The following is a 12378-nucleotide window of genomic DNA, read 5'->3' on the forward strand; positions in this document are numbered from 1 at the left end:
ACAATCTAGGCTCCAAAACAAAACAGGAAATCACTACATTACCTGCTCCAAAAATTTCACAGCCAAACCATCTAAATGTACTTTGTTAACCCAAGTTCTATAGTATCGACGAGCCCCCATTTTGTTATGACCTGGCTCATAGGCCATAACAAAAAGGAGGAAGACACAGCTTTTAAAAGTGCACAAAGCAATATATTTATTTACAATATAAACAATAACTTAAATTCAACATATAACCAAGAATAATATGAGATGTGTTAATCAGTGTCAGTAGTGTCAGCAAATGTATGGATGTAGTGTAAATGTAGTGTGGGGTGTTGAATGGTGCAAACTCAAACAAAGACTAAACTAAACACAGTGTTGCTGCCATCAGGGAAAGAGAGAGAGACTGACTGTGGCCACACCCAGCCTTTTATAGGGCATACTGGGGAACACTGGCCAGGTGCTCCCAATGCACTTGATTGGCACCCCAATTCCCCAACCTACAGGCCCTGTACAAGACAAGACACTAAAGACAAGAGTACACAAGACACAACACAGGACCTGGTAAGCCAGGCTACAGGGCCGTGACAGTCAGAGTCAAGTTCAACTTCAATTTCAGAACAGCGTGAAGAGATGTCTTTATCATCATCATCTTCACGTTTCACTGCTAGTAATGTCAACATTGACCCATCAGGCTCCTCTGGTCTTTGAAGTAGCTCCTCCTGTTCCTCTTTAATCTGAAGTAGCTCCTCCTGTTCCTCTTTAATCTGAAGTAGCTCCTCCTGTTCCTCTTTAATCTGAAGTAGCTCCTCCTGTTCCTCTTTAATCTGAAGTAGCTCCTCCTGTTCCTCTTTAATCTGTGGAGGCTCCGTTTCCTCCTGGAGCAGACTGGGGCTCCTCTCCTGTTCAGGAGAAACCTCTTCTTTACACCCAACCATGTGCGAGATGTCTAGGAGAAGAAAAATAGCATGATAGTAAACCCTAAAAGGTAAATCTGTAGAGCGGATGTCGGCCGTTTACTCTCCTTCAGCCCTCTTCTTCTGGTGGTTCTCCACCAAAAGAGGAGGGCTGTTGTTATTCATTCCTACAACTCTATACAGTGTAATGGGAGTTGCCGACAGATTCAGCTGCGAAGCTCTGAATCTGTCTTGAGAGATTATATTATACCAGCTTGTGCCAAGCTAAAAAAGTGACTGTTACATCTTACTTAACATTACAAAAACATCATTAGAAACACTTCAGCTGCAATTATGTGCTCAGGTCAGGATTCTATCTGATAAGAATTAATAGATTAATAAGAATAAAATTTGATATGTCTCTGAAACAGTGTTCAAAGGAGTTTAGCGATGGTAAATTAGCAAGTGTTGCGCTGAATTCTGTGGCCAGAGCTCTTACGCCTGTTCAGAGGATGGGAAGGAATTGCGGACTACCCATTGGCTAGCCAATGAGGAGAAAGTCACTACTGGCACAACGACTGAACTGAATATAATTTAGACCAAACATATAGGCTACCACAATGGCAATGTAAATGGTTGTGTTTTGCATCATGTATGTGACCTCATCACACGTCGAGTGCACCCTCACAGGAGAGCGTGCACTGGGGCTTGACAATCCTTATCACATCATTATGATCATGCAAGATATTAATGGGATATTTCACTTTCAAAACTAAATTGGGTCATTTTATCATCTACTCAGGCTTTTGGGAGCACCCCGGACAGTTTTTAAGTTGCTTGATTCAGTATTTAGATATTTGATATTCATTTTATCAGACACGCCCCCTTCCTATACAAACCCATTGTAACTTCAAACTCCATTTTAACCATGTTAGATTCATCTAAAACACCCTGGTTCTGGTGACTGATATTGTCCTTCTAATATGTGAAGAGACCGTGTTTTTTCAATTACTTTTTTCATTTATTTTAAATATTTTCTTAGGAAAATGGAAACAATTAAATACAATAAAAAAATGTCATTAAATAAATGAGAAAAGTTATCGGACAAACACGGCCCCCTCACGTATTAGGAGGGCAGGATGAGTTACCAGAACCAAGGACGGGTGTTTTTGATGAATCTAACATGTTAAAATTTTTGTTTGAAGTTATAATGGGTTTGTATAGGAAGGGGGCGTGTCTGATAAAATGAATATCAAATGTCTAAATACTGAATTAAGCAACCTAAAAACTGTCTGGGGTCTCACAAAAGCCTGAGTAGACGATAAAATGAGCAATTTGTTTTTGGAAAGTGAAATATCCCTTTAACTGCGTCGCAAAATGGAACAATATACTGTAGATGGACGCTACCCTGCATGTATAGACACACACGACCGGAAACGGAAGGCCTACAAATCTTTTCACTTTTCACTTTTGACACAGTGCCGCTACTCGAGGTCCATTAGAACGATGAACTGCAGCTCTCAATGCAATCTCTATGAGAGGCATTGTAAAATACCGTCATTTCACTGGTTAACTACTGAGGCTGTAGCGATTTTCTTTGTGTTCTAATAATCTGTCCCATTTGTTTAATTTATCCTTTTTAATGTCCCATATCTTTCATCTCGATATACTACCCACAATATACTATAATTTACTCCATCAGTATGTCAAAACCGATAGCATCGGAGATCCAGAGTTTAAGTGGTCGCATGGTATATACGTCACGGACGCATCCCTTGAGGTTTTCAATACCCAGAAAACTGGCGAAAGTGGCCGTTTTCAATATGTTTTGGTCATTATCTCTGGAACAGAAGGTCCAATCTGCTCAGTTCAAAGCTTGTTGGATGCGTGACTTTGAGGACATTGAGCACGCAATGACACATTTTCGTTTTTTTTTAGGGGAGGCGGGATCTTAGTTGGGCAGGCGACCGCCTGTCCTGCCTCTATAGTGGGTACGCCACTGGTCGGCCCTCGGCGCTCGTAAAGACAGTGATGTCACTGACAGTCTGTCTGCTGTCTACCCTCTGCTGTGTTAACATTATGGGTAACTCGTTAAAGTGGCAAATTAAATGTGAAACACATCAACTATTAAGAAAACAAGAAGATATGTTGACCAAGACACTCCATACATTTGGAAACATATTTTTATTTAAATCAATATCGTCTTCAGTTAATGCAGGATAATTTTAAAAGTAGGCTAACTCTCATATCCTCTCATAGGGAATGCATTGGCAGCTGCAGTTCATCGTTCTAACGGACCTCGAGTAGCGGCGCTGTCTCAAAAGTGGGCGTGGATTTGTAGGCCTTCCGTTTCTTGTGTGTCTATGCTACAGGAGAAGGCAGCCAGTCCCTATCATTCCTTCACAAATTCAAGTGTTTGTTTCACTTTCAGCTCATTCAAGCCTTCTTTCCCTGTGAGCTATGTAAAAAAATACGTCAAGCCTATTTAACTACAGTACAGGCAAGCGTGTGCATGAGACGAGCATGACTGCTTCTGAAATAGTTTCACAGGACTGGTCGCCTGTCCCACGGCCGTCTCCCGCTCACTCGCCTCTCATTGCAAATTAATTACTTGTTTAAATGATCTGTGAAAAAACACCAGAATGCAGCATGCAGCTTGTAAAGCCTTCGGTACAAAATGATGTAACGTTTATATTGGTTCCTTATGTCAGATTAAAACAGCAGCAGTGCCATTACCGTTTGTTTATTGAACGATCAGTGATCAGCAAAACTTAGCACGTTCTTTGTTTACCATATCTGTTTGTATGTTGTTAACTATACTCTATACTTAGTGAACTAATAATTAGTTGAGTAAGGTCGCCTCTGCACTTGGTCTGCTCTTTTTTTTCCCCTCTACACCAAATCTCTTCTCCGGCAACGGCTCACAACGCATCGCAACGTGAGACATTGTGAACCTGTAGATCGGCTATTTTCAGCGAATGTTCACACCATAATATGGATGCTAGGGTTCAAGTAGTTAAACCTTAAATCATGAAGCTGAGAAACAGACGTATCACCTCCTACAGAGCCACATCCCTTTTGCATTGCATTTGCGCACATACAGTATATTGTAATGATAGCTACACATGTCAGAATATCATTGTCATGAGATTGTTTTGCTTGTTTGCTTGGTTATTGTATAGTAAATATAGATATTGTGACAGTTCTACAAGAGAACAGAAAACTACATTAAAGAAAGTAAAAGCTCCTGAAACTTACAGAGGTGTGGGTGGTCTTCAGGTTCCTCCTGTTTAATGGAAATGTCCCTGGCTGAGTCTGGAGAGTTCATCTTCACCTGCAGTCTGGACTCCACACACTGGTCTGAAATGAAGGAATTGGATAAGGACTTTAATAACTGGAGACCTAGTGGTGTCAAGAATAACAATAATATTTGAAAAAGGTAAAGACATATGAATCTTGGGTGTAAAGATTATGGGATTTATATGTTAAGGAAGAAATCATGCTTAAGATTACACAAGGTCAAATGCATATTTGATCACATACTGCACCTTTATTTGACCTCAATGAATCAAATGTTATTTTAACATTGGCTTCCAACAATTATGAAAACAAATAAAAACAATCATTGTGCCACATTCGATTTCAAAATTATGCTCTTGTTTTGTGGTTTTTTGTTATGAATCCAATGCAACCCTTACGTTTACATCAGTGCACTTTCACTCCCTCCCTAAAAGCCAAGATGAAGAGAGCCTTTTATCAACCAGATTCATGAAAAACTAGAAAAAGTGCTCCTCAGACCACAGGTCTCTGCCAGGTCAGGTAGGTTATTGTGGGCTAGTAATGTTAATGGAATATGAAGAATGGGACAGATAAAAAAAATCCAACAGGTCCGACATGAACACATGACTATTAGAGATCATGTGAACATATTTGCGTGAAATTGTGATACAATCTGTAGCTAAAATATGTTAAAACACGAATCGGCCTGTTATAGTGCCACCATGAGGCTGATGTGAAAACATTCTTCCTCTGCCCAGTGGGCATGTGCGTGCACAATTTCATGGAAATTGCACGCTGCATTTATTATTTGAGGCATTTTGTTCAAAACAGAGTACTCCTGCAAACTTTGGAAGACAATATTGGCCAATCAGGATGGAATATGACTATAGAGATACTGTGTACCGATTTGTGTGATGTTTGGACAAAATATGTAGGAGTAATATATTTTAAAAAAAATTGGGTGCAAAAATCGACCTCCTGGTGGCGTTATAACAGGCCAATCTGAAAGATTCGGGGCAGAGGTTCTGCTCTGGCTTCCAGGGAGTGTGTGTGCACAGTTTCGCTGCGATCGGCCCAAAAGTGTTGGAGATCATACACACGGATGAACGGATGGACGTACACACGGAAACTGCGGACAGAGTGCAAAACATAGTCTCCCCCACGTCTTCGGCCTGGCGGAGACAATGATTCATCTGTTTTGAAACACTGGTTGTATTTGGGTGCACCCCTCCATTCATAAACCCCCCCACTCCTACACCCCCCATTCCGAACCCCCCCCCCCCCCCCCCCCCCCACTCCGAATTTATTTTTCGGAATGGGGGGTGTAGGAGTGGGGGGGTTTTGAAAACTTGGAATAAACCCTGCCATTCCGAAAAATAGATATAAATCCTATCTTTTTTTTTTTTTTTTTTTTGGGTGGGGGGGGGTGCATATGGGGCACCCCCCCCACCTGCAAAAAGATAAAAAAAATAATTTCTTTTTTTTTTTTTAAGTTTTTTATTTTTAAAGTTTTTATTAAAAAATAAAATATTTTTTTGGGCGGTGCATATGCCCCCCCCCCCCCCCCTGCAAAAAAAAAAATAAGTTTAAAAAGTTGTTTACATTTTTTTGTATTTTTATTTTTTTTATTAAAAAATAATTTGTGGACTGAAGTTGGTTTGCTTCCACAATCCATAATGATGCAGAGATATAAATCTTATCTATCGGGGGGGTGCATATGCAAAAAAATAATAAAAATAAAATAAAGTTAAAAAAAAAATCTTTTTAACAGTTTTTTTTTTTTTTTTTTTTATTCAAAAATAATTTGTGGACTGAAGCTGGTTTGCTTCCACAATCCATAATGATGCATTTTCGAACTAAATTAATTAGGCTATCTGCACTTCCACCATGGACAGACAGCTAAAACAACTCACTCACATGATTCACTTGAGCTGAGCCCTGATTCAATCAGATCTACATCCTCTTCTTGCATGAAATTCTTGGACGTCGGCCAGCCAGAGGCGGGCCCCGGACTGGGATGCAAGTCAAAAAATATTTAAAAAAAAAAAAAATAATAATAATATTTTTTTTTTTTAATTAAAAAAAAAATATTTTCACCGTTTCAATTGAAACGGGTGAAACATAGGAAAGGCCGCCACTCTATCTATCAGTCATGAATTAATTTTCTCCCCCATACCGACCCGCCGACGTAGTCGATCCTTCATGGCACCAACGTCAATTTCCGATCCATCGACCATATCTGCAGTCTTCTGGCGCGGCTGTTCTAAATCTATCTAGATATCTATCTATCTTTCTATCAAACTATCTATCTCCAGCAATGTACCGCTCAGCAACATAATAGCAAATAGCAGATCTACAAGCTCACAACAACTGTTATTGTGAGCTTGTAGATCTGCTATTTTCAAATAATGTATGCGTTTGTATAAAATATGTCTGAATTGGTTAGTGATTCATATATATCTGCGATGTGTAGGATTATTATAATTATTATTATCATATTACAATTAAAGTAAGCGCATCGGGAGTGTGATTGAGTGCGCTTCCACGGCCTGGGTCTGTCTGTCTGTCTGTCTGTCTGTCTGTCTGTCTGTCTATCTATGTATGTATCTATGTATGTATCTTGTAGATCGATCTGTCTACAAGCTCGGTTATTGTGAGCTTGTAGATCTACTATTTTCAAATAGCGTATGCATAAAATAGGTCTGAAGTGGTTAGTGTATGGTTCATAATATAATAATTTATATCAGACAGACAGACACACAGACAGACAGACAGACTGGTTCAGTCCATTAATGTTGTATTCAGAATAATAAAACTAATATTATTATTATTACCCTTATTATTATTACCCTTATTATTATTACCCATATTATTATTATTACTACAACTACTATTACGCTATTGTTATTATTATTATTATGCTATTATTATTATTATTATTATTATTATTATTATTACTACTACTATTACGCTATTATGATTATTATGATTATGATTATGATTATGATTATGATTATTATTATTATTATTACATTAATGTTGATGTTCTGTCACAGCTCACTTTTGCGCACACGTTGATTGACGGGTCAGTAATCACGTAGGCCTACTCAGAGACGCTCACATGCTCAGGTTTCTCAGATGTTTTCTCGCTAATTAACCCACTTGTCACATCTCACATGAATAGTATACGCATCAGTGGTGGAAAAATTACTCAAATGTTTTACTAAAGTAAAAGTACCAATACTGCAATGTAGAAATAGGCCTACTCTGTAACATGTAAAAGTCAAGAATTCAAATTTGAGTAAAAGTATCCTACAAAGCCTAAGTATTGGTATCAAAATGTTCTTAAAATACCAAAAGTAAAAGTACTCGTTATGCAGAAGGTCCCATTTCACAAGTTTTCAAATGTATAAAAATCCTTTGAATAGCAGATGTACAAGCTCACACAATACAATTATTTATTTGATTTATTTGACAGAGAGAGAGAGAGAGAGAGAGAGAGAGAGAGAGAGAGAGAGAGAGAGAGAGAGATTTGTGAAGCTGTTGCATTTGACCAATGAAATGAATGAACCTCTGGATACCTCCGTTTGAAGATCGCGCAAGAATGAACAGCTAAACTGTTGATAGATAGATAGATAGATAGATAGATAGATAGATAGATTGTAGGCTGTGTGGAAATAACTGCAGTGTGTATTTATGTAGTAACGGTAACAGCCAGAATAGGGGGACACCAAAACATTCTGGGCACTAGGGCTAACTGGGCACCTTGGACGAGTGGGCATTAGGGACATGTGGACACTTGGAAGAGTGGGCACTTAGGGTGGATAAGAGTGGGCGGTAGGGAAATCTGGGAACCATGAAGACTGGGCACCGGGAAAAATGGTGTTAATAATCAATGTTAATAAAGAATACAATCTCACAGGCAATGCACATAGTGCCCACTATCCCTGGTGCCAAGATGTTCCTAGTGCCCACATATGCTGAATCCAATTAATACATCAGCAGAGATGAGAATTACGTATCTTCCCGTCCGACAGACAGACAGACAGACAGACAGACAGACAGACAGACAGACAGACAGACAGACAGACAGACCCAGGCCTTGCATGGAAGCGCACTCAATCACACTAACCGATGCGCTTACTTTAGTTGTAATATAATAATTATAATAATCAGTTGTTGTGAGCTTGTAGATCTGCTATTTGTTGAACAACATGTTGCTGAGCGGTACATTGCTGGAGATAGATAGTTTGATAGATAGATAGATAGATAGATAGATAGATAGATAGATAGATAGATAGATAGATAGATAGATTTATAGACAGACAGACAGACAGACAGACAGACACGCCTTTTTTTTCTGTTTAATGTTTTTCATTTTTCTTTTCTGAAACCGCTCCATTAGCGGCGCTAAGGTGGAGCTTGGAGCTTTGGGGTCCATAGCTAAAACCCCCAAAAATGTCAGCCTACAGTGGGCTGTATATATGTACGTTGTGGAAGTGCAGATAGCCTAATTAATTTAGTTCGAAAATGCATCATTATGGATTGTGGAAGCAAACCAACTTCAGTCCACAAATTATTTTTAGATAAAAAAATTAAATAAAAAAAACTTTAAAAAAAAATGTTTTTTTATTTAATTTATTTCCGGGGGGGTGCCCCATATGCACCCCCCCGCAAAAAAAAAAAGTTAGATAGATAGGATTTATATCTATGCATCATTATGGATTGTGGAAGCAAACCAACTTCAGTCCACAAATTATTTTTTAATAAAAAATTAAAAAAAGAAACTTTAAAAAAACTTTTTTTTTTGGCGGGGGGGTTCCCCATATATACCCCCCCCCCCCCGCAAAAAAAAAAAAAAAAAAAAAAAAGATAGGATTTATATATTTTTTTCGGAATGGCAGGGTTTATTCCAAGTTTTCAAAACCCCCCCACTCCTACACCCCCCCATTCCGAAAAAAAAATTCGGAATGGGGGGGTGTAGGAGTGGGGGGGGGGGGGTTTTCGGAATGGGGGTGTGTAGGAGTGGGGGGGTTTAGGAATGCGGGGGTGTACCCGCACGGTTAGCAGCTAAACCCCCCCACGGCGTTACACGCAACACGGTGACCCGTAGAACCACGTAACAGAGCCTGCATTATAACACATAGAGTATCATAGGTAACACATTTCCACGGGGTCACATTATGCCAGTTACCAGCAGCTAGCCGATATAAAGCCCGGCGCGTTACACGCAACGCGGTGACCCGTAGAACCGCGTCTCGTATACGTCGGCACCCGCTCCGCGGTCACACATTTCCACGGGTCACACGTGTCGGCGTGTCACTCACTTCTCGGCGTCCTTGCCGGCGGCCGCGTCCGTCGCCGCATCCGTGTGTCCGCTCCCCGCGGCCCCCTCTCCCCCGGTGCTCAGCGCTCTGCGGACCCCCTCCCGGTGGGGGGTCGAGCCCCGGCGGACCCCCACCGTCACGGACCACAACGAGCCCGAGGTTCGAGTCCCGAACGACGCGGCTGGAAGCCTCAACACCCTGAGATGGAACATGTTTAATATTCAACCTAAAAACACACAACACAACCCTATGGATGTGATGCAGCCTGAATGTAATGATAATAATAACTGTTATGATAATAATAAGGTGAATATGTTGCTCTATGGATGGAACAACGTCTAGTAACGGTTTGCTCTGTTGACTCCTGAACTGAGGCTCTAAGCCCCGCCTCCTCCACGCCCCCGTTACTTATGTATTTAGTTATTCATGTATTTATTTATTTATTTATGAACGTTAGTTGGCTGACATTGGTGGAAAAAGTTTTTTTTTTTACTTAAGTAAAGGTATACTGCAATGTAGAAATACTCTGTTACAAGTAAAAGTAGGCTACCAGTATTCAAAATTTACTTTAAAAGTACAAAAGTATTGGTATCAAAATATACTTTAATACGTTAAGCATTAAAAGTAAAAGTAGTCATTATGCACAATGTCCCATAGTTTCCAAATAAAATCCTTTGAAAAATAAAATCCTTTGAAAATAGCAGATCTACAAGCTCACAATGCGTCGCATCGCGGCGCATTGTGAGCTTGTAGATCTGCTATTTTCAAATAGCCGAAATGTAAATAGGGCTGAAGTGGTTAATGTATGTTTTGTAATAATAACCAAAATCTACAAAGTAGCCTAGTAACTAAAGTTTTCAAATAATTGTAATGGAGTAAAAGTACAATATTTGCCTCTGAGATGAAGTGGAGTAGAAGTAAAAGTACGGAAAATGGGAAATACTCCAGTAAAGTAAAAGATACCTCAAAATTGTACTTAAGTACAGTACTTGAGTAAATGTACTTAGTTACTTTACACCACTGCTTAGTAATGAACGTGGCATCAGTCTAAACCATGTACTATCAAAATAATAATGAATAATATAGAAACTATAGGATGCAGGTAAACAATGAACCCAGTCTAAACCAGCTGGTCCTGAAACTGTTTTGTACCACGACCCCATATTATGAGGGAATGTTTTTGGCCACACCCCACAGACCCCACTTTGGGTCGCGACCCATAGTTTGAGAACCACTGTTCTAAACAATATACTATAAAAAATATTACTATAGTTTCAATGTACAGATTATGATTTAATAATAATATGTACATTGCAACTATACAAACTATAGGATGCCAGGTTAACACAATGAACTACCATCTGTCTGAATAACATGCTATCTAAATTAATAGACAGACAAACAGACATACAGACAGACAGACAGACAGATCCAACATAGCCGATCTACACTTTTAGATCGTCTCTACACTGGAAGGCAAAAGGAAGGGGACTAGTACAGAGCCCGGGGGAACTCCGGTCAACTAACTAGGGTTTAAGAATATAATTAAATAACTAAACAACATTTCTAAGACATTTTAAGAGTGCCTGCAGCTCACTAAGAGTTTTAACTCCCTTTGATTAGAGAGGAGAGGAGAGGAGAGGAGAGGAGGGGAGGGGAGGGGAGGGGAGAGGAGAGGAGAGGAGAGGAGAGGAGAGGAGAGGAGAGGAGAGGAGAGACATTCATTGATGAGCTTTCATCACATGCTTTATGTAAATAAATAAATAAATAAAACAATAATTGTTGTAAAAGATTCTCCTGTTATGAAACTTGTTTCTGTTCACAGTAACCATGACAACGTCCTGTACTACACACAACACATGTAGGAGAGGAACACTTTAGTTTCATCTTTATTGACTTTTATTTTCTTAAGGTAACAAAGATTAAACATCAAACATAACATATTGTATGAATGTAAGTGTTGAACACTGCTGTCAGATGACACATCAACATGAAGCATTCAGGTCCTTTGAATGGTTGGATGGATCCTATAGGCTCAACCATAATGGTTTGAATGGTTGGATGGATCCTATAGGCTCAACCATAATGGTTTGAATGGTTGGATGGATCCTATAGGCTCAACCATAATGGTTTGAATGGTTGGATGGATCCTATAGGCTCAACCATAATGGTTTGAATGGTTGGATGGATCCTATAGGCTCAACCATAATGGTTTGAATGGTTGGATGGATCCTATAGGCTCATCCATAATGGTTTGAATGGTTGGATGGATCCTATAGGCTCATCCATAATGGACCAAGTTCAAAACGAGAAATCCATCTCAGATGATGTTACATAGAACATAAAAGGATAAGTAATACAATAGAAATAAGAAAATATTAATATACATTGAGGGCCCTATTTTGCACCCTGCGCTATGCGTTGGCTCAATGCGTTATCCGTTAATTATGAACAAGGCAGCTGGTGCTGCCTCTAAACGCTTAAAGCCAATGACACCTGGCATGCTGATTGGTTTTATTAATGTAACGTCCAAACCACACCTATGCATAATGTAAGGGGTAGCTCAGGTGTTTTAGGGATAAGGATGGTGGCACAAAATAACAACTCAGCCACAGGACCGCCCCTTGCACGATGCTAAATCCCCAAATAGTGGGTAGCGTGACTTATGGCCCTGAGAGCTCATAAATCATCTAAAGAAACTAAAGCTAATCCACTAAAAATAATAAGATGGATTGTTCATAACAAGCCTGTTTAAAAAACAACAACAATAAAACCGCTGATAACAAATTTCCCAATATAAAAAAGGCACAATATAATAATTGTTATAATTAACAATAAAATGATAATGCTACCTTATTATTAACAGATCCTCAAAAGCTGTGTTCAAAATACGT

At 39.4% G+C, this 12378-nt stretch overlaps 1 protein-coding gene across 1 annotated transcript in view; it reads right to left on the reverse strand.

Moving 5' to 3' along the window:
* Window positions 1-482: 482 nt before the first annotated feature.
* Window positions 483-12378, reverse strand: part of LOC308090669 (uncharacterized protein) — a gene marked incomplete at both ends in the record, with an annotated part of 200778 nt that continues 188882 nt past the window's right edge. Inside the window, 3 exons of the mRNA XM_080435935.1 lie at window positions 483-491; window positions 561-931; window positions 4137-4238. Coding sequence (XP_080292061.1) covers window positions 483-491; window positions 561-931; window positions 4137-4238 — 482 coding nt within the window. The remainder of the gene's footprint in view (window positions 492-560; window positions 932-4136; window positions 4239-12378) is intronic.

The sequence above is a fragment of the Gymnoscopelus braueri genome (genome assembly GCF_963280865.1).
Source record: "Gymnoscopelus braueri genome assembly, chromosome: 8".
In the NCBI taxonomy this organism is placed as follows: domain Eukaryota; kingdom Metazoa; phylum Chordata; class Actinopteri; order Myctophiformes; family Myctophidae; genus Gymnoscopelus; species Gymnoscopelus braueri.